At 47.1% G+C, this 27,796-nt stretch overlaps 1 protein-coding gene across 2 annotated transcripts in view; it reads left to right on the top strand.

The window, feature by feature from the left end:
- Positions 1–27,796, top strand: part of ARMH4 (armadillo like helical domain containing 4) — a 112,474-nt gene that overhangs the window by 28,347 nt on the left and 56,331 nt on the right. For both annotated transcript variants that reach the window (XM_034768911.1, XM_034768910.1), the window contains exon 5: positions 15,978–16,214. In XM_034768911.1, coding sequence (XP_034624802.1) covers positions 15,978–16,214 — 237 coding nt within the window. The remainder of the gene's footprint in view (positions 1–15,977; positions 16,215–27,796) is intronic.

Genomic DNA, 27,796 nt, shown 5'->3' with positions numbered 1-27,796 from the left:
CCTCCTAGTGAAATAGTGTTTCCTAATAGCCAACCTAGATCACCCCCACTGCAACTTGAGATCATTGCTTCTTGCTCTGTCATCTGCCACCACTGAGCTCCATCTTCTTTGGAACCCCCCCCCCCCCTTCAGATAGTTGAAGGCTGTTATCAAATCCCCCCTCACTCTTCTCTTCTGCAGACTAAATAACCCCAGTTCCCGCAGCCTCTCCTTGTAAGTCATGTGCCCCAGCCCCCTAATCATTTTCGTCCCCCTCCGCTGGACTCTCTCCAGTTTGTCCACATCTCTTCTGTAGTCGGAGGACCAAAACTGGACACAATACTCCAGGTGTGGCCTCACCAGTGCCGAGTAGAGGGGAATAATCACTTCCCTCAATCTGCTGGCAGTGCTCGTACTAATACAGCCCAATAGGCCGTTGGCCTTCTTGGCAATGAGGGCACACAGTTAAGAACATAAGAATGGTCATACTGGGTCAGAGCAATCATCCATCTGGCCTGGTATCTTATCTTCTGATAGTGATCAATGCCAGGTACTTCAGAGGGAATGAACAGAACAGTGCAGTCATCGAGTGATCCATCCCCTGTCATCCACTCCCAGCTTCTACCAGTCAGAGGCTTAGGAACACACAGAGCATAGGGTTGCATCCTTGGCTGTCCTGGCTAACAGCCATTGATGGACCTGTCCTTTGTGAACTTACCTAATTATTTTTTGAACCCAGTTATACTTTTGGTCTTCACAACATTCCCTGACAATGAGTTCCACAGGTTGACTGTGCGTTGTGTGAAGAAATACTTCCTTTTGTTTGTTTTAAACCTGCTGCCTATTAATTTCATTGGGTGACCCCTGGATCTTGTGTAATGTGAAGAAATAAATAACATTTCTCTATTCACTTCCTTTACACCATTCATGATTTTATAGACCTATATCATATCCCCCCATAGTTGTCTCTTTTCCAAGCTGAAAAGTCCTAGTCTTTTAAATCTCTCATATGGAAGCTAGTCCATACCTTTAATCATTTTTACTGTTCTTTTCTGTACCTTTTCCAATTCCAATATATCTCTTTTGAGATGAGGCGACCAGAACTGCATGCAGTATTCAAGGTATGGGCATACCATGGATTTATATAATGGCATTATGATATTTTCTGTCTTATTATCTATCCCTTTCCTAATGGTTCCTAACATTCTGTTCGCTTTTTTGACTACCTCAGCACATTGAGCAGATGTTTTCACAGAACTATCCACAAGAACTTTCTCGAGTGGTAACAGCTAATTTAGACCCCATCATTTTGTATGTATAATTGGGATTATGTTTTCCAATGTGCATTACTTTGCATTTATTATCATTGAATTTCATGTGCCATTTAGTTGCCCAGTCACCCGTTTTTGTGAGATCCCTTTGTCATTCTTTGCAGTCTGCTTTGGATTTAACTATCTTGAATAATTTTGTATCTTCTGCAAAATTTGCCACCTCACTGTTTACCCCCTTTTCCAGATCATTTATGAATATGTTGGAAAGCACTGGTCCTAGTATAGATCCCTGGGGGCCACTACTTTTTGCCTCTCTCAATTCTGAAAACTGACCATTTATTTCTACCCTTTGTTTCCTGTCTTTTAATGAGTTACTGATCCACGGGAGGGCCTTCCCTCTTATCCCATGACTGCTTACTTTGCTTAAGAGCCTTTGGCGAGGGACCTTGTCAAAGGCTTTCTGAAAGTCAAAATAAACTATAGCAGGGATCTCAAACTCAAATCACCATGAGGGCCACATGAGGACTAGTACATTGGCCTGAGGGCCACATCACTGAAATCTTCCATGAGGCCCCACCCCCATTCCAACCCCTTCCCCAAAGTCCCCACCTCAACTTGGCCCCCTCCTTGCCCCTATTCCAACCCCTTCCCCAAATCCCCGCCCCGGCCCCGCCTCTTTTCCACCTCCTCCCCGAACGCACCGCGTCCCCGCTCCTCCCCCCTCCCTCCTGGAAAGTCCTAAGCACTGCCAAACAGCTGTTTGGCTGCAGGAAAGCACTGGGAGGTAGGTGGTGGAGCCGGGACATGGCACACTGCGGGGGGGCGGGGGGAGGAGGGGAGCTTGGTGGGCTGCAGGAAATAACCCCGCAGGCTGCGTGTTTGAGACCCCTGCACTATAGCCACTGGATCATCCAGGTCCACCATGTTTATTGACCCCCTTCAAAAATTTTAATAGATTCTAATAGGTGAGGCGTGATTTCCCTTTACAAAAGCCATGTTGATTCTTCCCCAACAAATCATGTTCATCTACGTGTCTGATAATTCTGTTATTTATTATAGTTTCAACCAATTTGCCTGGTACTGAAGTTAGGCTTACCAGCCTGTAATTGCAAGGATCGCCTCTGGAGCCTTTTAAAAAAATTGGCATCACATTAGCTATCCTCCAGTCATCTGGTACGGAAGCTGATTTAAATGATAGGTTACAGACTACAGTTGGTAGTTCTGCAATTTCATATTTGAGTTCTTTCAGAACTCCTGGGTGAATACCAACTGGTCCTGGTGACTTATTACTGTTTAATTTATCCAATTTGTTCCAAAACCTCCTCTGTTGACACCTCAATCTGGGATAGTTCCTCAGATTTGTCACCTAGAAAGAATGGCGCTGACATGGGAATCTCCCTCACATTCTCTGCAGGTGAAGACTGATGCAAAGAATTCATTTAGTTTCTCCGCAATGGCCTTATCTTCCTTGAGTGCTCCTTTAGCATCTCGATCATCCAGTGGTCCCACTGATTGTTCAGCAGGCTTCCTGTTTCTGGTGTACTTAAAAAATTTGTTGCTGTTAGTTTTTGAGTGTCTGGCTAGTTGCTCTTCAAATTCTTTTTTGGCCTTCCTAATTCTGCTTTTACACTTGACTTGCCAGAGTTTGTGCTCCTTTCAATTTTCCTCAATAGGATATGACTTCCAATTTTAAAAGGATCTACTCTGTCATTCCTGGGTATTTTGTACCCTGATATCATCATGTCCCATTGATTATCATCATTCCACCAAGTTTCTGTGATGCCTATTATATCAATATCCTCATTTAATACCAGGCACTCCAGTTCACTCATCTTAGTGTTTAGACTTCTGGCATTTGTATATAAACACTTATGAAATTTGTCACTTTTTAGCTGTCTGCCATTATGTAATGTAATTGAATGGGACTCTTTTTCATTTGACTGTTTCTCTTCAGTTCCTATCTGTACTTTATCAATTTCTATCCTCTCCTCTTTACTAGGATATAGAGAATCCTTGTTTAATAGAGCCTCCCCTATGGGATGTTTCTGTCCGAATCATGTGCTCCTCCACCTGTCGGCTTTCCCCTTAGCCCTTAGTTTAAAAACTCTTCTACAACCTTTTTAATTTTACATGCCAGCAATCTGGTTCTGTTTTGGTTTGGTGGAGTCTATCCTTCCTATATAGGCTCCTCCTTTCCCAAAATGTTTCCCAGTTCCTTATAAACCTAACCCCCTTCTCCCTACACCATCATCTCAGCCACAAATTGAGACCCTGCAGTTCTGCCTGTCTAACTGGCCCTGTGCATGGAACTGGAAGCATTTCAGAGAATGCTACCAAGGAGATCCTGGATTTCAGTCTCTTACCTAGCAGCCTAAAATTGGACCTCTCTCCTACTCTTCCCTATGTCACTGGTACCTACGTGTACCATGATCACTGGCTTCTCCCCAGCATTGCACATAAGCCTATCTAGATGTCTTGAGATCTGGAAAATGATTTAGCAATTAAAGATTGGCCATTTCTAGGTGAACCTCTAGCTTGGCCTTCCCTACCTATGGTGGTGCCCTACGCAGCCCGAGCACCTGCACCCCCCTGCAGGGGGAGGGGGGATTGCGCTGAAGGGCTGCAGGGCTGTGGAGGCAGGAGCTTTGGGGGGCAGCAGCAGGGCAGGGAGGCCCAGGGCAGCGTGGGGGATTAGTGGGGAGCCAGGAGGCAACAGCAGGAGTCGGGCCCATCCCCCTGCACTCACCAGCGGCGGTGGCGGGAAGCAGATCAACCCGGCCCCAGCCCACTCCACTTCCCCTGCTCTCAGCCCTGTCGCTTGTGGGAGGGGGCTTAGAGGAAGGGGTCAGGCCTGCCCCCACACTCACCGGCAGTGGCAGCGGGAAGCCATGCAGCTGGGAGTTGGCGGAGTGGGCTGGGGCCAGGTCACTCTGCTTCCCAATCAGCTGTTTGGCGTGGCAAGCCTGAGAGGGAGGAGAAGCGGAGCTGTGGCGCGCTCGTGGGAGGAGGCGGAGCAGAGGTGAACTGGGGCGGTGGGGCGCAGCAAGTAAGGGGGGGGTGCAGAGCAACCACTCCTCACCCCAGCTCACCTCCGCTCTGCCTCCTCCTCCTCCTCCTCCTCCTCCCACAAGCAGGCCGCTCAGCTCCGCTTCTCCTCCCTCCCAGGCTTGCCGTGCCAAACAGCTGATTGGTGTGGCAAGCCTGGGAGGGATGGGGGAGAAGCGGAGCTGCGGCGCGCTCGTGGAAGGAGGCGGAACGGAGGTGAGCTGGGGTGTGGGGGCCCCGGGAAAGGCCGCAGCAAGTAACGGGGGGTGCAGAGGAACCGCTCTCTGCTCCAGCTCATCTCCACCTCCTCCCCTGAGCACGCTGCCGCTACTCCGCTTCTCCCCAGCTGATTGGCGCGGCAAGCCTGGAAGGGAGGGAGGGAGAAGTGGACCGGCGGCGGCGTGCTCAGGGAGGAGGCGGAGCCATGGCAGCACTTTAATGTGATTTGTGTACTCGCAGCTGAGCGGCATGAGGGGCGTAGCTACCAGCTGGTGCACTGTCTATACCGGCGCTTTACAGCGCTGAAACTTCCTGTGCTCAGGGGGGTGTTTTTTCACACCCCTAGCAAGAAAGTTGCAGCACGGTAAAGTGCCAGTGTAGACAAGCCCTAAGGCCACTACACAGCTTTTAGTAACATGTCTGCGTTGCCACAGCTGTGCCGCTAAAAGTTGTGCAGTGTAGCCGCTGTTTGTTGGCTCTCCTGTTGACAAAAAACTTCCACCCCCAACGAGCTGGGTTAGCTTTGTCAGCAGGAGCATGCGCATTGTTCACACTGGCACTTGTTGCTTGTTCACACTGGCACTTTTGTCTTTCGGCGAGGGTGTGGGGGATAGGGAGGTTAACACCTCTAAAAGACAAAAGTTTTGTCGATCAATTGCCAGTGTAGACATAGCCTAAGAGGGTTAAGTCTGGCAGGCTTATTATTCCCAATCTCTCTTATCAAGGGATAACAATGAGTGTGCTGGGAGGAGAAAGCGGTCTTCCTCTGAACCCTGTTACATGGGGAATAGGGATCCCAACACACCTTGCCTTGCATTGGAGCTTTGGGTGATGAACACCAAAATCTCATTGGCGTGTGCAACTTTAACTCTGACACAAGGATCAAAACAGTCCCCACTCCTTTATCTTCTTCTTAGGAGAGGGAAAGTAAGACATCCTGGCCTAATGCATTACAAAGTGACATCGCTGAGCTGACTGGGCCAATTCACACTTCCTTTCAAGATGTACCAAGGTTGAGTGTTAGACCTCTGGGATGATGAGCCTTCATGTCCTGTTTTTCAGAAGGAAACCTTTTACTCTCTCCATGTTACAAATCCTCAAGTAGTTAGGTCCTTGCAGCAGTAAAGAATAGTCATTTAATTGTTTTTTGTTATAGCGTCTTCTTCCCGGTCATTCTTTTTTTTTAACAAGTCCGAGTGTATCATTAGGTGTAGCTCATCTGATCCAGCCGTCTGTTTTTGCTCTGTTTCCGCTCTGCCGCTTTTCTGTTTATATTTTGCTGTCTGAGAGATTGTGTTTTGACATCCAACCTCAATCATGTGGAGCAGGTGGAACAGCGCATTGTCATTCATCTGTCACTGCATCATTTACCTGCTTCAGTGACTTATCGATTTCCTGTTCATACCTGTTCCTGCATCTCTGAGGTTGTTTTTCCCACTCTCTGGGAAACATTTCTCACTTGCACCCCTCCTTCCTTTTCATTTACTCTGTGTAATAGTCAAAGGGAACTCTTTTTCTTTGTAGGGGGTCCTTCACTTTCCCCGATTACTCTTCTGCCTCAACTAGAAGCTTGGCCTAAGTGTGTGTGGGGGCGGGGGTCTAAGGTTCTGTCAGCATCTTTTCTATAACCCCCTCCACCTTGAATGGCCCCTTGAAATATATGTTAACTTCTTATTCTAAACAATCTGTTCCTTCTTGTGTTTAGCTGTGATACTCTGAGTAAGTTTCCCAGACCTGAAGAAGAGCCCTTTGTAAGCTTGAAAGCTTGTCTCTCTCAAAAAGAGAAGCTGGTGCAATAAAAGATATTACCTCACACTCCACATCTCCTCAGCCCTGCTCAGTGTGCAGGCAATTTGGATAATGCTGCTGGAAATGCAGCTCATTAGAATGACAAGGTGGGTGAGGTAATATCTCTTATTGGACTAGGTTCTGTGGGTGAGAGAAAGAGACAAGCTTCTGAGCTTACATAGAACTCTTATGAGTCAACAGTGTGGCCTTGTTGCCAAGAAGGCTAACGGCATTTTGGGCTGTATAAGTAAGGGCATTGCCAGCAGATCAAGGGACATGATCACTCCCCTCTAATTGATATTGGTGAGGCCTTATCTGGAGTACTGTGTCCAGTTTTGGGCCCCACACTACAAGAAGGATGTCCAGCGGAGGGTAACAAAAATGATTAGGGGGCTGCAGCACATGACTTATGAGGAGAGGCTGAGGGAACTGGGATTGTTTAGTCTGCAGAAGAGAAGAATGAGGGGGGATTTGATAGCTGATTTCAACTACCTGAAAGGGGGTTCCAAAGAGGATGGATCTAGACTGTTTTCAGTGGTAGCAGATGACAGAACAAGGAGTAATGGTTTCACGTTGTAGTGGGGGAGGTTTAGGTTGAATATTAGGAAAAACTCTTTCACTAGGAGGGGGTGAAGCACTGGAATGGGTTACCTAGAGAGGTGGTGGAATCTCCTTCCTTAGAGGTTTTTAAGGCCCGGCTTGACAAAGCCCTGGCTGGGATGATTTAGTTGGGGATTGGTCCTACTTTGAGCAGGGGGTTGGACTAGATGACCTCCTGAGGTCCCTTCCAACCCTGATATTCTATGATTGTTCAGGTAGTATTTCTGATCATAATACAAAGCAAACCCATGCTTCTCTGGTTGAATAATTTGCATTGTTCTCATTTTGTGGCAGCTGTTTCAAAGGATCTTTAGTGCATGAGGTCTCTTCTGATTGGAGATGAGCAAGAATCGAAACACAATGTCTGCATCCACTTAGACTTTTGGGATGTGGATTTGGATCAGAATCCAAATATCTCCTCTCCATACATCTGTAGTGTTGGTCTCTTAGGGTTTGTTTTCACTACCGGGGTAAGTCCACTTAAGTCACGCTACTCCAGCTACATGAATAACGTAGGTGGAGTCGACATAGCTTAGATCGACTTACCCCGGTGTCTTCACTGCACTGCGTCAACAGGAGACGATCTCCGGTTGACTTCCCTTACTCTTCTCAGAGAGCTGGAGTACTGGGGTCGACCAGATAGCGCTCTGCCATTGATTTAGAGGGGTTTAAGCTCTGCTCAGACTGCAACAGGCTTATGCCTGTTAGTAACCTGCATGGCAGCTGTTTGAAGTGCCTGGGGGAATCCCATATAAAAGAGAAGTATTGCATTTGTAAAAACTTTCATCCCAGGATACAGAAAGAACGCGACATTTGCTTGAGGGTCCTCCTCATGGAGGCTGCTCGTCTCCCAGGGCTTCAACTTCGGTGTGTAGCGCACATCCGGTACCGGGCTCTTCCCAGCACCGGTTCCCTTTGCTGGTGTCCAAGAAGAGAGACCCGGCACTGAGCAAGCCGGATCAAGGGGCATTGGGAAAAGGACCCTGCTGGGGGCACCTATCCACACCGGAGCTGCAAGGGGGCACTGCTCCAGGGAGTACCCCCTAAGGGACCCACCACCGACTCCGGGGAGTGGTAGGGGACCCAGGCTGATGACGCAATCAACACCCTCTAAGCTCCCGGTGCCTGGGGAGCAACAAGTGCTCCTGCCATCCAACTAAAGCTCCCCACAAGGGCAAGTTGGCTGTGAGGGCCTCCCAGAAGGCGAGTGAACACCGCTGGTCTCCAGAGCCAAGGCAGAGCCTTGTGTCGCCACGCTATTGGTCTCCTCGTCAGCCCAGGTCGCTGATTCACCGCTACGGGTCACCGGCACCGCATTTCCAGTCTCCGTCCTCACGCCAGGGCTCGCCTAGAGAGAGATGCTGATCATCTCACAGTCGCCCCTGGTCATCTTCACGCCAACAGTCACCGTCACTGAGGCCTCGGGGATGCTCCCCAGCTTGGCGCTGCTCCCCTACGCTCGGCACCGGTTGGATATTCCAGGCACCAGTCACCTGCAGCGATGGTTAGCCACCAGACCCAGGCTTCAACGGCCCTGCCCTGGTCTCCGGAGGAAGAGGACTTCTCCGGCATGGAGGGGGAGTTCAGTCCCTCGCCTAGACAGCAGCGTGACTGGGCTCCGGAAGGTGCATCCGCTTTGGCGATGCCAACCTGGCATCAGGGCCAGTGGCTGACACAATGGCCCTTTTGGAATGCCTGGGGCGTACTCGTTATGCCAATGGCCCAGTCCCACCAGTCCTCGGTCGCCGCATCAGACAAACCTTAGTCGGCACCAGCGGCACTGATGGCACTGGGCCTGGTTTAGGACGCACTGGTGGGCGCTGTGATGGAGGAGCAGGTGCCCACCCCGTGACCCCCTTCCCCTGAAGGGGAAGATGCCCTGGGCCCTCCCCCTGTAGTCCAATCATCCTCCCCCTCTCCGGACGAGACAGTGGCGGGGCCCTCCTGGGCTAGTCCACTAGATGACTTCAGAGAGCATCAAGTGCTGCTTCTCCGGGTGGCCACCAACTTGGACCTGAAGGCGGAGGAAATGGAGGAGCAATTGGCTGTGCTATTGAGTGTGCTTTCGTCATCCACCCCCGCTTGTGTCGCACTCCTGGTACATGAAGGGGTACTGAATATTGCCAAGACCATCTGACAAGCCCCATTCTCCATTCTGCCCACTTCCAAGATGGCGGAAAAGAAGTATTTTGTTGGTCATATTGGCGGCCAGCGAAAAGGACAAGCAGGGGCCAGCCAGTTCCACCCCCAAAAATAAGGAGGCCAAGAGATTGGACCTTTTTGGAGGCAAGATTTATTCCATGGCCAGTTTCCAGTTCCGGGTGGCAAACCACCAGGCCCTTTTGGGGTGCTATAATTTTAACTTGTGGGACTCCCTCAAGTTTAAGGACTCCATGTCCCAGGCGGCGGCTCAAGAGTTCGGGGCTCTGGGGGAGGAAGGTACCGCGGCAGCTCAGTGCTCCCTCCAGATGGCCTGGGATGCGACTAATTCTGCTGCCAGGGTGGTCACCTTGGTGGTGGTCATGAGGCATAATTCCTGGCTCCAGACCACCGGCCTGTCCTAGAGATGCAGGCCTCTATGCAGGACCTCCTGTTTGACAGGGTTGGCCTGTTCTCTGACCAGACAGACGCGAGGCTACACGGCCTAAAGGCCACCCTCCGCTCACTGGGGTTGCATACTCCTCAGTCTGATGGCAGCCATGCTGACCACCCCCACTGCCAAGGCAGTGGCAGCCTCGGCAGGGACCTGCAAGCAGAAGGGACACTGGTTTTAGCCACTGCTGCCCTTCATCCTCCCGCTCACCAGCACAGCCTGGCCCGGTGAAAAACCGCGGGGGCCAGAAGCCCTCGTTTTGAGGGTGCTCTCGAGAGCAACGCACCAGTCACCTCCCAGGATCTGCCCCACGTTTTCCTTGACCATCTCCGTCCATTCCATTCGGCCTGGTTGAGGTTATCTCAGACTGTTGGGTGTTAGACATCGTGTCATCAGGCTACACCCTCCAGTTTTCCAGTAACTTTATACACACTAATAATATACATAGTTGGACAGAACAATGGGTTTCAGCAGATCATGACCTTTGATATGATCCCTTACATGGCATGCTTTGTATGAAATATCACAACCATATATGAATATATAATGATAAATATGGGGTTATAGGGTGCCATTCTGAGGTACAGTGTGTCACAGGTAGCAACTTGGGTACTGCCCTATAATTTTTTTAAAAAATTACATTAATTTTAATTCACGATTTGGGCAAATGAATTTTTCTTCTTCTAATAAAAGAATCTTACTGCTCAGGGTAGAACAAGATATTTCTCCTTTGCTATAAATCGGACAAATGGCTGTTTCTTAAAACTTCTGGATAACAAGAATGTAACAAATGGTAATGGAGAAGTTCTGAATACTGAAATCTTCTCCCATGAAGGTTTTCTTGAAATAAAAATGAAGGGCCAAATTCATCCTGGTGTAACTTCATTGACACCAGTGGGGTTACAACAAGGATCCATCAAGTGATCCTTCCCCTTTCGCTCATTCCCAGCTTCTGGCAAACAGAGGCTAGGGACAGCATCCCTGCCTATCCCGGCTAATAGCCATTGATAGACCTATCGTTGTTACTATCCTGTGTCTGTCAGGTACCCATTTCTCACTAGGAATTCTCCCCACGCCTGTTGTTGCGTCCCAGACAATCAGATGCCCCCTCTAGCTGCAGAAAATGCCCTCACCCTAAGTAATCTCTCCAAAGTGATAAGGCAAACAGATGAGAGGTGACCTGTCATGTATATGGTACCCTCAAGGAGGGTGATATCCCCATCCTGGCAGTGCCATTTGAGGTTCCCTCTGGGCCCTCAGTCACTCACTCTTCACCTGCCTCCTCCTCTGGGGATGGATGTGGGGCAAGGATTGGATACAGAAGGTGTACCAAGGAACCTTTTTTTAGTGCCTTCCATCTCATTTCTGTCTCTTTCAGCATGGTCACAGGGGAGAGGTGGGAAATCTGACACGGTGCCTATCACAGTGAGTTCTTGTCCTTGACTAGGGCTTCTAAGTGAAACTGTCACTACAACTACTACTAATAATTAATAAACAATTCAGATTTGCTGCTGTCTGGAATCTGCCTGATTTTTGTAATGACCTAAAATCCATGGGAATAATAAGGAAAGTGGATGATGCCAAAGTGAGAAACTTGAGTGAATGTGAAGCCAATCCCGGGACCTGGGCAAGGCCATTCTCCACTGGTGATGGGAAAGCTGGCCCCACGTGTTCTCTGACCACAGCACCAGCTGTTCCATAGAACAAAACTGCCTCTTCCCTCTGTGACCTACCTGTCTGCTTCCCAGCACTGCACCCGCAACACTTCCTCTGGCTGTCTGACACAAATGCAACTGGGATCTGTGACCCTGGCCATTCTCTGGCCACTCCACTAACTGATGAGAGCAGAGCTGCGCCCTTTGCGTGCGCCACAGAGAACTCACACTTTTTTCTGTGCTGCACACTGCTGTGAGGTTTTGTGCAGTTTCGTAATGTAAAATGATCTTTGTTGTTAACCATAACATAGAGGCTGCTTGCCACTAGGAATCAGAAAGGTCCCTGGTAAAGTTACTGCAATACTGCTAGTAGACCAACCTGGGGTAAGTTATAATTACAATTTCTAGTGATAGGTAATGTAGCTGGGGATCCTAGGTGCTCAGATAAGTATTTTGACACTTAGCTAAACCTCTCCATGTCCGGACATTCTTCCGAAAAAGTTCTAAAAGCTGTCAGGTGCTTAAGGGAATAAAAGTCCACTGGGACATGAGCTGTGGCGTATCACACCTCCTGCTCTCAGCACTCCAGCTGCCCGTGAGCTATTCTGTATTGCTGTTCCAACTAGGTATTCTCAGCAGCCAATTAAGTTCCTTAGGGTTCCCCCCCCACCCCCGGCCTGTTTTAAAGCCTTCTAAAAATAACAAATTTTATAGATCAAACCCTGCTGATCTTTCGTGAGCCAGGGGCCTCCTGAAAGGCAAAACTTCTGTTGACATCAAAGAAGAGCAGGGTTTTTATTTTTTCATTCATTTCAGATTCTGTCCTCTGCTACATATGCATTGCTTCCCTTTATTTCAGTGGAGGCTGGGAATGCATACTCGATTGCAAGCTCCTTGGGACAGAGACTGTCTTTGTGTTACGTATATAGTGCCCAGCAAAATGGGGCGGGAATCCTTGATTGGGGCATATAGGTGCCACCACAATGCAAATAATAACAAACTAATGAATTGAGAGGCAGGATTTGACCCAGAGACAGGGAGTGTAAAAACATAGCACTAACTTTGTGAACTAGTGTTTACATGAAGATATAGCAGCTAAGGGTTAACATATAAACAAAAATGTAGTCCCACTCTCTGAACAAGAAAGAGACTATATATGACCCCTCTCACTGCAGTATCTGGGCACCTCACAGTCTCTAACATATTTATCCTCACAACCTTCCTATGAGGCAGGGCAGTGCTAGAATCCCCCTGTTACAGATGGGGATCTGAGGCACAGAGAGGTTAAGTAACTTGCCCAAGGTCACACAAGAAGTCTCTGGCAGAGTAGGGAATTGAACCTATGTCTTTCAAGGGCTAAACTAGTGTCCTAACCACTGGGCCATCCTTCCTGTCACAGCTAAGCTCTTCCGTGTTGCAGGCAGAATCTGAAAAAGATTTGGGGCCAGAATTCACTACTTTTACATTGGCCGGTGCCTAGTAAAATTCATCATGAACCTCTGCCATACAGGCAGCTCTGGCACACTCCCTTAGTCTGTTGGTTATTGTGGCTTCCATCCTAGGCACCTGAAACCACTTTTGTTTCTTTTCTTTTACCTCTGGCGCTGTCAGAGCCCTGGGGTGCCCAATGATGTACATGAGCGCAGGGAAACATTGTCATGGTGGGGTTCACTCACTGGAGTATTCTGGGGTTTGGCTGCACATTTCATTTGCCCCTGAATGCTGGTCTGTGGGAGCATCAGGTCGGACGTGTGGATTGTCTGTCTCCTCTTGCCTCTTTTGCCCTTCCCAGCATTTGTGAAATGTGCTGTTGTTTGGAGGAAGCACTTCCTCACAGTGACTGGCAGGTGGCGCTCTTCACTACTCTCACGGGTGCTGAACAGTTTCACTAAGGAACAGTGGACAGCCCGCGATAGGATAGGGAGATTTTAAAGGCCTTTTTTAGACTGTGAACTTGCGGTAAAGGGTAGAGAAAGAAGGGGTGCAGCGTTCAGGAGCCATCCATCTAAGAGGGATTTTTACCAGTGATTATGCCAGAAGGCTTGTATCCCCTTGATCTTTGTGACGTGATCACGAAGTGGTCATCGCAGCTTAGGGACCACATCTCTCTTTGTAACAGCTCTTTTCAGACGTGACTAGTGATTCCGGCCACTTCGATTTTTGGCTGTCCAGCTTCAGATGCTTTGCAGGGGCGTGATTTTCAGAAGTGCTGTTACCTGCCCTTTGAAAGGCACCTCAGGTTGGGCTCCCAAAAATTACTAATCGCTGTGAAAATTTTTGACCCTAGATCTTTTTCAGATTTGACCTCGAATACCTATTTCGTCACCTGCTGCCCAGCTCTCCCCACCCTCCGTCAGAGCCTGGGGGAACTCTGCTAATATTCAAGTTTCTGCTGGTGTTTTTTCCCCCCCCACCCAGGGGTCAGGCGGGAGGGATGGGGGTGAAGAGGAGTGAGCAGTGGGTGGGGCCTCGGGGCAGAGCGCAGGCAGAGCAGGGAAGGGAGGTGGGGCCATGGTCCGGACTCTGGGGCTCCTTCTGAGTGTGGGCCCAGCGCCATGGAGCCACTGGTGCCATGGTAAACCCGGTACTGGAACAAAACACCAACATTAATTTTGTCTTTGTAACTCTCCTGTAAGCATTCACCTCGTGACCCACCAGGGATAAGCTCCAGCCCTGTTTATAGAGGCTGACTGTTTTGGTGTGAGCTCATTCAATATGGCAGTGAAAGTCCTTGTCGTTGATTTGAAAGGACAGGAAAAGCAGAAGGACAAAGCCACCAGGGGGATGAAATACTCCTGCCTTTTTCCTATCAAAGGTAATGAGAATCTAAGGGGCTGATGGTACCCTGAAGTTCTATTCAGTACTCTGCATGGCGTAATTGTTCTTAGGAATGATCTTTACGCTAAATCCAAATAGCGCATCACTTGCATAAAGTTCTGGAATTGAATAAAACTCTTCAAAGTGAAATTGTCTCATCTGAAGATCTGAAAAGCAATGTAGCCTTTTAAACCAAATCCCTGATGATATTGTGTCATGCACCAGTCTTTGATACTAATGCAGCACGGCACACCGAAGCCTTGTCAACTATAATGTCATTCTCATCTCTGAAATATTAAGTAGAGGGAGGAACTCAAAAACCAATGAATTCAAAACGTGGGTGTCCCCCCCACAAAGCAACGTCCTTTCCAAAAGTTATTCCAGCTCGGTTACTAGTTCACTCCTGGACCCAGACCTGTTCAAGTGTAAACGCATCCTGTAGCAGGGGAAAGCAGAGCCATGTTAAATAAGGTACAGCTCTCAGGGTCGTGATAAGTATTTGAGTTTTCCAGCCTTATCTAAGCTGAGCTGCTCCAGCTAACTGCCAAGGCAGTAGTATACGTGGGACAGTTCTGAGCCCAAATGACTCTCCTGTTAGGAGTATCCAAATGGCAAACGTGGATTTTTCCTAGAATGTTTCTTTTTAACACAGGCTGAGGCCTACTGACTAGAATACACCTCCAGATGTACAATGACCGTCTTCCACTCTGATTACGTCTGTAGAGCAGTTTGTAACAGATCAAAGTGAGCTTTACATAAACGATAAACTACAGTGATATTATGTAGGGGGGAGGGATAGCTCAGTGGTTTGAGCATTGGCCTGCTAAACCCAGGGTTGTGAGTTCAATCCTTGAGGGGGCCACTTAGGGATCTGGGACAAAATCAGTACTTGCTCCTGCTAGTGAAGGCAGGGGGCTGGACTCAATGACCTTTCAAGGTCCCTTCCAGTTCTAGGAGATGGAATATCTCCATTTATTTATATGTTTGTGTAGGCTGGCTTGCAAAAATATTTCTGATCATTATTTATCAGCTTACTGCCTTTTCAGATGTCCAGCACTCTAGCAACCAGGTGAAAAGAGGGTCACACGCTATCCTAATACTACGGGATTCTTTCAAAGACTTTCTGAAGACACAGTGGGTCAAATTTTCAGCTGGGTAAATCAGCGTAGCTGATGGAGCCATGCCAGTTTACACCAGCTGGGGATGTGGCCCACTATTTTTGTAAGAGTGACTCAAATGTTTTTTTTTTTTTTAAAATGGAGCCATCTAGACGTACATTTGCCTAAACTAAATAACCATGTGACACTGCTGTAACCCTTGTCCTTCCTTGCCCCATCCAGTCCCTGCTGTGATCCTCACTGAAAACACATGTGCCAGCACAAATCAGTGGGACTCCGTGTGGGCCCATGCATCTGCCTTAGCAGATCTGATTGCAGGATCGAGGCTTCTTCTGGCTGTAAGCTCTTTGGAGCCAGGACTGTGTCTAATTGTGCTGGGAAATAACTTGGCGTGTGTTTGGGTGCTGTGAAAATATTGATAATATTAAACAGAAGCAAATTGTTGCTGCATTAAAGCTTGGAAACTAAGAAAACATTTCTCACTTGAATTGAAAATTGTCAAGACAGGCACATGTTTGTTGGGTGTACGTACACACACACACACAAATACACACACACTCAGGATACTGAATGACAATGTACTCCACCACTGACACCAGACGTCCTTAGCACACATCTTATTGGCTGAGAATAACTTGAAGACAGAACATAATTACTTAGCAACTTCAGAAAGCTGATAGCTTTTCCAAATGAACCCATTCCTCGGTGTCACATACCCTATAAAACTGAGACAGCCTGGTTCAAATAATCAATCTGTCTTTCTGCATAAAGGAAATAAAACCTGTTCTGGTAGCAAACCCAGTTAGTAGAGTCTGATGACACAGACGTATAAATCTTCAGCTTTGTAGGATCTTTCTCACTGGGGTTTTTGTCTTGGTTTCTGTTTGTCCAGAGGGGGAGGAGGAGGAGGATGAAGAAGAGGATGAAGAAGAGGAAGAGGAGGAAGACAGAGATACAGACTCAATGGAGGAAAGCATGGAGGGTGACACGGAGCTGCCAGGTTTCACTCTTCCTAGTGAAACTTCCCAGGAGCCTGTCGTTGGCATAGGAGACTCTGCAGCCCAGCTGGCAGGAGTATCTTACCAAGTTCCAGACACCATTGAATGGGAACAGCAAAACCAGGGCCTTGGTAAGAGCAACTCTTCTCTTCTTTCTTTAAGGGGGAGTGTTCCTTGTTTTGCCTTTTTTGCTCAGAACCCCCCCGGGCTGTATACTTAACTTATTCACTAAATCCAGAGTAGCATCACTGTAGTCAGTGCAAGTACTCCAGATGGACACCTGTGTCACCGGGATCAGAATCTGGCTCTGTGTCCCCGGTCAAATAACATCCCATTTAACGGAGAATCCACTCAGTGCACCCGTTCTAGCCCTTTGTTTCCAAAGCCTCGCACCGTATTACTCTGCGGACAGACTAGCTGGCTAAGGTAAGTGCTGAAAACTGAGCTTCAAAGGGAAAGTTGGGCGCCCTCTGCTGGAGGAGAGGTGCAGCAAAGTGAGGCCTGCTAGGACAGGGAAGAGTAGCGGTTAGTCAAGCATTTTGCTACTGCTGCTGCATTCTTTTCAGTGCCGGTTTCCTGGCATTTCGTGGGAGAAGTCTGTTCCAGGTACATGCGTCATGGTATGTGAGGCAGCACTGGTGAAGGTTACAAAGCAAGGCCTACATGAAATTATATTCAGTCTGTGCCCAGCTTATCTCTAGCCCTGGATTGCATGACCAGACCAGGTATCCCCACCTGGGCAAACCACCAGTCTAGGAAAGCCATGGCCTAGATCAGTCTCCTGGGCCTAACCATTGCAGCTTGCACTGTATGCGAAGTCACCAGCTGTTTGGTGATCTCTATTGCACAAGGCAACATAAAAACCTTCAAGGACAGAGTCAGCCTCTTCTCCAAACTTCTTTGGTCACAGCTTTAGTTGTCTGCCTTATTGTCGACATGACATGAATTTCCCATCCTTGTACGCCGAAGCTGAACGTGTTAGGAATTGAAATGGGTGCTGGCAGCCATCTGAGGTGAGCGGTGGACCTGAGGTGTGGGCCAGTGGAAGGTTTAAAAAAGAGAGAGATCACCATTCTCGAGTCCTTTTATCTTCAGCCTCTATCATGTATTGTGTGATTATAACTTGCATCTCTGCCAGGGGTTCAGTTCCTTGCATTTGGCAGTTCTTTCCCCTATAAATCCATTTCCAACCTGCTCTGGGGGTGGTAGTTTCCTCTGAAGCATTTTGCGAGATCCTCAACTGCCAGGCTGCTCTTTCCCTGCTGAGGGCAGATTGAGTTTGAGTCTGATCTGACATCACTCTGGCTGACTAAATCTTGCTTGGAAAAACTGTTTCATGTTTCACGTGTAAAATCTGTTGCATGGGTCTTATTAAACTGGACAGGAGCAATGTGTGAAGTAAATAATTCTGATTCCTTAACTCCTTGCTGGTTAATTTTAAAGAACTGGATTTAGAGGAAGGGGTTCAAAGCAGCCTAGGGAGGCTGTGCAGGGAGCAGCCAATCAGGGCCCAGTGGGCTTACATAAAAGGAGCTGCTGGGACAGAGACACTCAGTACCTGCAGGGAGTCCAAGGGGAAAGGACTGTGTTCCCAGCAGGCTGCAGGAAGTTAGCACCTTGGACAGAGCAGTTGCTGGCAGGGACTGGGGGAGCAAGAGGGAGCTCCTGGCTGGCTGCTGGGACTTGCAGGCTGGAGGCCCTGAAAAGAGGGCGAAAAAGGTGCTGGGGCTGCAGGGGAAGGAATTGAAGCAGTATTGCCAGAGAAGTTAAGGAGAAGCAGCAGAAGGCTGCTGTCTACAGGGTCCCTGGGCTGGGATCCAAAGTAATGGGGTCACTGGGGAAGTGGCTGGACTATAGAACTGGGAGATACTTTCTTCCCCCCATCACCCCTCCCCCCCCCAAAGGGGGAAACATGGATGGTGGCATGGCTGGAGGGTGGAATGATGAAAAGGACACTGTGGTTCCTGGGCTGAGACGGGTCTGCAGGCGGAAAAGATGGCAGTAGAGGCACCACCAGGAGAGGGTGTGCTGGCTGAAAGAGCTAATCCCTGAGACAACCAGCAGGAAGCACCTCTCTGGTGAGTGGCCCTTGACTAAAGTAGGATGAATGATCCCTGGAATATAGATTATATGGGTTATTTTCTCCAGAGAATTTATACAGCTCCTCGCCAGTTCCTCTTCCCTCTCTTCAGAGCACAAATGAAGCACTTAAAATGTCTGTTGATATCAACAGCTATGTTCCTCAGAACAAATGAAAAATGTATATTTGGACCATCACTTTGTTTTCTTGGTCTGTTTTCCAGAGTCTGTTCAAGCTGTGTCTAGTTGAAAGTCTTAGATCTAAAAGAAGACAAACAATCAGGTTTCTCTTGTTGAACCAGAATCAGCTTCCAAATACATCTAAACATTAACAATCCTATCTGCCTTCTTGTAATGACACCTGCCATAGTAACTTCTAAAATCACAAAAATAAGCCTGTGGTTAAATTGTCCGGGTATGTTGTTTTGTTTTTCCCAAAGGCAACTTCTACTTTCTCTAGTCATATCTCCTTTCAATGACTGATGCAATAAAAAGGCTTATGACCCTGTCCTGCAAACACTATCCAGCGTAGTGCTCAGTGGAACTACATTATGCATTATGTAAGGGCTTGTCTGCACAATGAATTGTTCCTGATCGGCTCCATGTTTGGACACTCTTATTATGGAATATGAGTTTCCACCTGTGGAGTCATTCAGGAATATTGATTATATTTTAAATTCATACCCTTCTGTACCGATGCTGGTTCTGGTGGGACCCAACTGAGTGTGCCAATTCAGGACAAATTGCTTAAAGCAGGGCAGTTACAGCCCAAGGCTGGGGTTTTTCTACCCTAAGGCAAACCAAACCAGCCAGAGAAAGAGGATTTTGGTTTCACCCCACTGGCTAACCACAAGTCACACAAGCAATTCCCTTAGACACTCCAGTTTCCCAGTATCACCACCAGTGCCACTCGTTATGGGGACAAATGATTGTGAAAACCAATGCCCCAGTAAAAGAAAAAAGGTTCTCTCGATCCCAAAGGACCAAACCCCAGACCCAGGTCAATCTACAAATCAGATCTTACCCACAAATCACGCTGTTGCCAATCCTTTAGAATCTAAAATCTAAAGGTTTATTCATAAAAGGAAAAAGATATAGATGAGAGCTAGAATTGGTTAAATGGAATCAATTACATACAGTAATGGTGAAATTCTTGGTTCAGGCTTGTAGCAGTGATGGAATAAACTGCAGGTTCAAATAAAGTCTCTGGAGTACATCCACAGCTGGGATGGGTCATCAGTTCTTTGTGTCGAGCTTCCATTTGTAGCAAAGTCCCTCCAGAGGTAAGAAGCAGGATTGAAGACAAGATGGAGATGAGGCATCAGCCTTTTATAGTCTTTTCCAGGTGTAAGAACGACTTTTTGTTCTTACTGTGGAAAATTACAGCAAAATGGAGTCTGGAGTCACATGGGCAAGTCCCTGCATACTTTGCTGAGTTACAAGGCGTATCTGCCTTCTCTCAGTGGGTCAGTTGTATAGCTGATGGTCCTTAATGGGCCATCAAGCAGGCTAGACAGAGCTGACACCAACTTGTCTGGGGGTGTCACCCAGAAGCATAGCAGAAGTTTGAAATACAGACAGTATAGAGCCAATATTCATAACTGCAACTACAAAATTGATACACATATACAGATAGCAAAACCATAACCAGCAAACCATAATCTTGTCTTAGACACCCTATTTGACCCCCTTTATACAAGATTTGGTGCCACTACAGGACTTTGGTTGCAGCAATGATCTATAGGGTCCCAGTTCATGTCAATAACGTCACACCTTCCTTAATCAAAAATCAACTTTCAACTGTAGACAAGCCCTTAGTGTTTGCATGATTGGGCCTTCAGAGAGAAATGCAATTCACACTTAGGCCTAGGCACAATGGGTCCAAGCGATGACTCTGTTGCTCGGTTTTTACACTCAGCTGAAACCAAAGAAGTTACACAGTGTAATACTGGAGGAGCGTAGTCGTCAATTAAGCCCATTATATTAAAAGTAAAAATTTGATAGTCCCTAGTGAGGTGGAAAAGAAAAATCTGAATCTACACAGGCCATCTGGTGTTAGTCAGTTAGAAGAGTTAATAAGATCCACGTGGTTCTGTAGGAAATACCTTGATTATTGATTCCATAATAGAAATGAAGTTGGAGGCAAAGATAAAGGAAAAGGAAGTATGGGTAGTATCCAGCAGCTTCTGCCAGGCTGTAGCGTAGAACAGCACAAAAGTGGAGCAGCCTTGGGAACTCTCAGAAGATGTGGGAATTGGATTGTGCTTAACAGCACTCAAAAGGTGCTCTTAATTCTGAAAAAACTGCTATGAGAAAGAGATGAAATCAAGCTTCTGCTTGGGATAATAAATGTATCTTTATAAACCTATCAAGGTAAGGGGAAAACAGAAAGGGTCTTTTTCACACACATGTAATAAGAAATCTGAGCTGATTTTGGTCCGACATTGTTGGCTGAATATATCGAGGAACAGCAATATGGCAACATTTTCAAATAGCAGCTTTGAAATAGCAGCTTCTTCCAAAAGGTTTATGTGGCCAGTTAAAGCTATGTCAGAGTAAGTTTGGCTAGATCAATTTACTATCCATCCTTACCTATTACCTCCAGTTGTGCCGAGAGACTTAGAAATATTTGCTCATACAAAAAGCCACATCTGTCTAGGCCTTCATTCTTCCCATCAACGACAACAACAAAAAGAGGATTTTTGTCAGACATGACGGTAAACTAGGGTCAGCCACTAACACCGACAACCAAGTTATTAGGCACTTCCCTCCGCAGAATATTTTTTTCCATTTCAGCCTTGAGTTTTAGAAGCAGCAGAGAATTCCTTTGCCGGTTCAATGGGACAATGGGGAAACCCCATATCAATGTCCAGTACGATGTATACAAGAGGTTCCGGCTCAGATCTTATTGACTGAGAGCAGTTTCAAATCAGTTACACAAGGACACAGATTAACTAACAAGGCCCAGTGATACAGTGTAAACCTAGGAGGGGCTAAGCCCTTCCCAAAGGCTACTGTAATTCCACATTCTGTTCCTAGGTACCCTTGCAGTGCAGAGATCTTTTGGAATCAAAGGATCTGAATCCCTAAGCTAGAAATCCCCAGCCCTCCCGTGAAACGACAGCCTCAGCAGTAGAACAGGCTGAAGCACAGAATACCTGAAGATCAGGCCAAAGGTAGTATGGGTGGCTTCCACGTATAAAGTTTTGTGTAAGCAGGGCTGAGGAGAGTCATGCCACCTGCAGCTGTTTATTACAGACTGTTGGGTGAAGCTAGGCAGCCCGCTGATGCCAACTACCCAGCCTGCAAACCTCCTGCAGTTTAAAAACTAGTCTAGCCTGGCTTACTCCCTGCTAGACCGCAACGAAATCAGGATCAGCTCAAAGATGAGCTCCTTTTGTACGCTGCTCCCCTGCCTGGGAGCTGATAATGAATAGGAGGGTAAAGCCAGGCAAATCAATGGAGCCACCTGCTGGCTACAACCCTTATCTCCCTCTCTTGGTCAATTTGATATAGGCATTTGCAGTCTCTCTCCAGTTATAAAGTAATGACTCATCCCCCAACAAGAGTCTGATTAAACCACGTGCATTGATGAAAGAACAGGAGTACTTGTGGCACCTTAGAGACTAACAAATTTATTAGAGTATTTTTTTTATGAGTCATTCCTGTGCTAGGCTCCGGCCAATCCAGAAGCCAGGAGCTGGTCTGGTGACTCTTAGGGGAGGTATATAAGTCTACCAGGAGAAATGGCAGCTTAGTACTGTGCAATGTTGCTTCATGGCTTAGAATTCTCTCCTTCCTGGTAGTGATAACAGACTCTACAAGTGTTAGCTTGCTCCAGCCCTGCTCTTGTTCCGGTCTTGTTCTAACATCATTCTGGACTCCTGGTTCTGGCTCTGACCATTAGGCCTGTCCATCCCCTTCGTGGTTTCTGACACCAGCTACTCAGGGATAGGTGGGGGAGGTACAAAAGTCTCAGATGGCTTAGATGGATCTTGCATGAGCCAATAAGAGCCCTTTATGATGAGGAAGGGAAGGGCGCAAAGGGGATGGTGCTGGAAGGTTTTTGATGTTTTAGAGGTTCACTGTAGTTCTCATCTGATCCTGATTTGGAACTTGCTGCTTTTTAAACCATTTACTATATGAGAGACTTGGGCTATTGAAGTGAAAAACCAAAAACTTAGTCAAACATACTCACCCTGGTATTTGAGTGGTTGAGGTCTCTATCCCTGCTGCTGGTGGGGGGTGTGGACTAGCAGCAGCTGTTACAGGGATGTGCAGGAGGCAGGTGCAGTTAAAGTGTCCACTAGCACATTACCAAAAATGTCTAGTATTTTGGAGTTTCTAGGAATGCCGTGGGCCTGCTCCCATCGGCGTTACCTTGAAAGATCATGCCTCATGGAGAATGCCATTTTGAAGAGCATGCCCTAGATTGTGCGGGTTACACACCTGCCCTGCCCCAGGTGGGGGCGGAACGGTGAGCTCTTCAAAATGGTGTCCTCTGTGCCTGATACCAGATTGGTTTTAAATCAGTACTGGATGTGGACTAACCAGAATAATGCAGGACTGTATGTTTTAAAACCAGACGAACGGCCTGCTTAGGTGCAATGTCTTTGGAAGCGCACTCGGCAGCTGCCAGACCATGATCCGGGCACGCTATACCAGCCGAGCGCTGCTGACTAGCATCGAGGGGTTGGGGTCTTGGCTCTGCTCTAACCTGCCTGTCTCTGTACTTTTTGAGACAGTTTCCTTGTGTTGCCCATCTGTCTATATCCACCTGCTGTCTCTTGGATTATACTTGGACTATAAGATCTCTATTCTGTTTGTAGGCGCTACTGCAATATAAATAATAATGGTGCTTTTTTATATCTGAAATTTAAAGATCTTTTCTTGTATTTCATAGTACAGGCAATATTCTTGTCTCCTTCCTCTGTCCCGTAATTTATTCACCCCAGACAGCTCAGTTTCACTTAGAAGTAACATTTAGTATTCAGTGACGTCCTGCTTCTACAACTGGTCTCCTTGGAGTTTCCAGAAGCTCCAGTAACTTTCCCCAGGTCCCAGTTATTCATCCAGGATTAGAATCCCAGATCCTCCTGGCTCCTAGACTTTTGCTTTGATCCTTAAGCTGTGTGGCCTTCTGTATAGATGCAAGAGCTGTTATATCAGAGGACAGCGCTTATTCTCAGGGGATGAGACACACTCCTGGGCAGAAGGCCTGCCTACGTACCATTTACATCCCATGTAAGCCCTCCGGAAGAGTAGGATGTAAGTGTGCATCAGCCTTCAGCTGATTCCTTATAAGGGGGAATTCACTTCTGATCCTAATCTTGAACCCCAAAGTGTTTGTTCTGATTGCAGGGTGACTAAGGGAAAAATGGGTGGAGAGAGATCACTTGTGGCTAGTACCATGCACCGATATTGTGCTTTATTGAGAACTTCTGCTTTAAAAGATTCCTATCTGCTGAGCCAGAATTGACTAAAACTAAACATACCCTCCCCCATATTGTGTGTCCAAATAAAAGCATGTAGGACCGTGGAGATTAAAGTTCTTCTGGAAGGGCTCCTTTTTGATAAACATACAAATCCTACCCTCTGTGAGGGCTAGACAGGAACATCTATTGGAAATAAGTGTGTTTTGGGTTGCCAATAACAAAATAATTCCTTCAAACCTCAAGCCAATGTTGTTCACAGAGATGTTGGAATCGGTATTACTCACTGAGAGGGATCGATAGGATGAATATTGCCCCAGGTTTCTTTTTTTCTTTTCTTTGTTTTTGAAGAGCTCTAATCATAGCCTCATACAACCTGGGAAAATAAGAAAGGGTTTCAGTAAAGCATTATTTCTTTTAATTTATTGGCAATGCCATCTGTGCTTGAAGCTTTATTAATCTAAAGTGAGTCCCACAACTCTACCAAGTTTTTTTTCAATTCTGTTTGGGTTGCTTTTTCTCTCCTTGGTCTTGAATATAAAATGAACTTTCTAGCTGAAGTGTCCGCACAATTGAACTTTCCCTTTCTGGGTAGGTAAACACGCATCTTGAGAAAGCTTTTTTAGAATTTTGTTAACACAGTTGCAGGTATTGGGCTCTGCTCTGCTCTAAGAACTCAAGGTCCTTTCCTTTCACTTGATCGGAGTAGCTAAGAGATTCTGTCCTTATTACCTCTTTCACGTGGATATTGTCTTCTGAAGTGTGAGGTAATCTGATCTTTTCACCGCATGTCGTCCAACTGGAGATAACTTCCCAGTGAACATGACCTTGATTATTACTATCTCCATTTTATGGGCCCCGAGAGCTTAAGCAACTTGCCCAAGTCACACAGCAGACCGGAAGGGATGGAAGTCAGGTCTCCTGCTGCGATCGTATAGCTACACTGCAGTCATGGGTGTGATTGCCGCTCTTGTAGACATACCTGAGCTAGCTTTCATCTAGCTAGAATAGGAAGACTCACCAGCACCAGGGCCGGCTCCAGCTTTTTTTGCCGCCCCAAGCGGCGAAGAAAAAAAAAAGGGCCGCGATTGGCGACACTTCAGCGGCAGCTCTACTGCGCCACTTCATTCTTCGACATGCCACCCCTGTCCATTGGCCGCCCCAAGCACCTGCTTCCTGCACTGGTGCCTGGAGCCGGCCCTGACCAGCACAGACTTTAGCATGGACTGTACAAACCGACCTGGATAATTACTCAGGCAGCTAGGCTGCACTGAAACATGTACTGCTGCAGTATCACTGTTCCGGTAGCCATGTTAGCTAGATCAAAGCTAGTTTGCAATCAAACCCTGAGACTGGTGTGTAGACATACCCTGCTCTAACAGCTAGAACACATAAGAACATAAGAATGGCCATCTTGGGTCAGACCAAAGGTCCATCCAGCCCATTATCCTGTCTGCCGACAGTGACCAACACACTGCCTCTTGTTCTCTTCCTTCCGACTCAGTACTGGACCAAAGCTCCAGTATGATGCTAAGCAGCACTCTGCTGTTGGAGGCGGTGACATTTCATGTAATAACTAATACAGTAATTCTGGAGATGTAAAGGTGAGGACTGACCATCTTGCAGTCATTAAGAAAAACACACTGCTTCTTGCAAGTGCTGGGGTTAACAATGCTATTCTAGGGTTAGCTTAGCCGCAGTTCCTTGGCTAAATTCCAATTACATAATTACATTGATCCTACCTCAAATTCCCCTGCAGTTTCAATTGGATATGGTATTCCTCAATTTCTTTTTTAAAAAATGCTGAGATGCATTGTGGTCTAATGAACTGAGACAGGAATTCCTGACCACCTCTACTGAACCACCTTCAGCACTTGGTTGGATCTAGGTTTTACCTGGAGCTGACTCATCCAAGTATTAGTGAGGGCTGACCTTGCATAGTCGATGAAAATATGAGGTAATATAGTTTTGAGGTCATATAGATGCAGTTAATTCATTCCTATTGAAAGGAGAGAAACAGTCCTTGAAAGAGAAATATTTTCACCACCAATCAGGTGAAGTACATGGAGAATCAATGGAAGTTTCCCTTAAATGGGGTTCAGATGTGTTGGGTGGAGCAGTTTAGTGAGACTTCCCTGAGTGGTGAGAGTGTACTTCAGTCTCCATGGCCATTAAATTCTTGCCCTCTCTGCTGATACTGCCAACTAGTACTAACTGTGATGTTAGTTTATATGGGCATCTGTTACTTGGAAATCTGAGTGACTCCACCAGCTCATTTCACATCTGCTGACAACTGTCATTACCAGGCTGAGCAGGAATCGAACCAGTGAGCTCAGGTGAAAGGGTCCATATTATCATCGCTGCGCTTGATTCATCCACAAATTAAGCTTTGCAGCTATTCAGTCCCCTTCTGCAGTCTCCTCTGTGTGGGTTCCCAAATTTTGTAACATGCTTACACAGCAGTCATGCTATTCAGCAAACAATACATTAGATTGGATTGCATTGCATATTGCAACCATTCGTACAACAAATGTGCCATTTTGCATCAAGCGTATTGTGTGACCGTGTGATGAGAGCCCTTGGAATGGTGTTCACATCCCTGTTGGAATCTCCCATCGGTATAAACCCCCCCACCCCCACGAGCAGCATAAGCTACATTGGCGGGAGAAGCTCTCCTGCTGTCATAGCGCTCTGCACATGAGCGCTTATATTGGGGTAACAATGGAATATTCACCCCCCGAGTGACACAAGTTTTGCCAACATAGGCCGGTAGTGTCGACATAGCCTAAACTTTCCTCAGGACAGTGGTGTGTGACTTTTCTCCCTCCTACCTGATGTGAGATGTGCTGTTCTGTCCCATTGGACTGCTGTGGAGCTCTTTAAACACATCTGTCCTGAAACACAGACTTCGGAACAGGTCCTTGATTCAAAACGGAGCAATGAGATTGGTTCCTGCCGCTGCAGCCCAGCCAGGATAGTCTAATTTCTCCCTTTCGGTAAGGATGGGTTAAAGCAGCCTGGAGAAACCATCATGATGACTTCTCAGCCCTAGCACCAAATCTACTTGCTTGCCCTTTACCGTGCTGATTATAAAGAACAACTAATATTTTACTCACCTGTATTAAAATGTCGACTCTGGATGTGATGAAATTTGCAAGTCTGGGTTGAAGTTAAATGGAGCTTGGACTGATCAAATATGAGAGGTCTCTGGGCTGGGTTCTCCAGGCTGTTCTGCCACTTTGTGCTGCTCAGTCAGCTCAAAGTGGCCAAATTCTGGCTGGAAGTTGCCAGTGGAGCTGTCGTTCCTTTCACAAGAAGTAACTCCCCACTGGTCTCAAGCCAGAGGAGCTGGCTCCTGCCCCAGCTGCTCTCCACCCTTCTGGCAGAGGAGGTGTGCCAGGGGTAGGGGTGGGAGAATGAGACAGGCACAGAGGATCTCTGCTCTGCCTAGCCTCCAGTGGCCTAAATCCAGTGTAGGTTAAGTTAGCCCCTCAGCGGTTCTAAGTATCTCCAGGGGCAGGCAACTCAGATTCACCCACCTCTCCCGCTTGCCAGCTGGAACTTAGATGCAGGGGACAATTGAATGCTGTATTGACATATTATGTGGGGGATGGGAAGGCCCAAAATTCAGTTCAATCCTTCTCTTGCAACTGCCTATAAACAGCTTCAGGCAAGTGATCGTATGAATAGCCTGGGATTGCCAAAGGTTTTCCCACTAGGAAATTTCATTCTCCCACACACTCAATTTCTGCAATTGAGAGTGAGTTAAATACACTCTCTTGTATCTACTGTGCTGCAGTGGGAGGGAGGTCTAGTGTAGTATGAGACAAAGCAAACTGCCTCAGTGGAGCAAACCTCTATAAATTCAACTGTGTTTCTCTTTAGCTGGAGTGTTTGTCTGAGTGCTATTTATGACGCTTGGGTTTATTATTAAGTGTCAATAGCATGCTACTGATGTAGGAGACACTTTAATGTGCAGCTGATAGATGTGTCTGCCTTTCAGAAGTCTGCCTATTATCTGCACTTTCGATGCACCAGAAAAGTTACCCACTGCCAGGCCGAAGAGGGGTAACTCTTGGGATTCAGTTCTGTGTCCTGTATTCCACCAGATTCACAGGCCAGGAATAGAGTTCCTGACTGCCGGAATGATCCCATGTTAGCTTATGGCTCAATATCTTCCACGTTAGCCCAAGACAGCTGCT

Source organism: Trachemys scripta, chromosome 4 (assembly GCF_013100865.1).
Source record: "Trachemys scripta elegans isolate TJP31775 chromosome 4, CAS_Tse_1.0, whole genome shotgun sequence".
NCBI lineage: Eukaryota > Metazoa > Chordata > Testudines > Emydidae > Trachemys > Trachemys scripta.
Note: the sequence above shows the minus strand (reverse complement) of the source record. Positions and strands in the feature narration are given on the sequence as shown.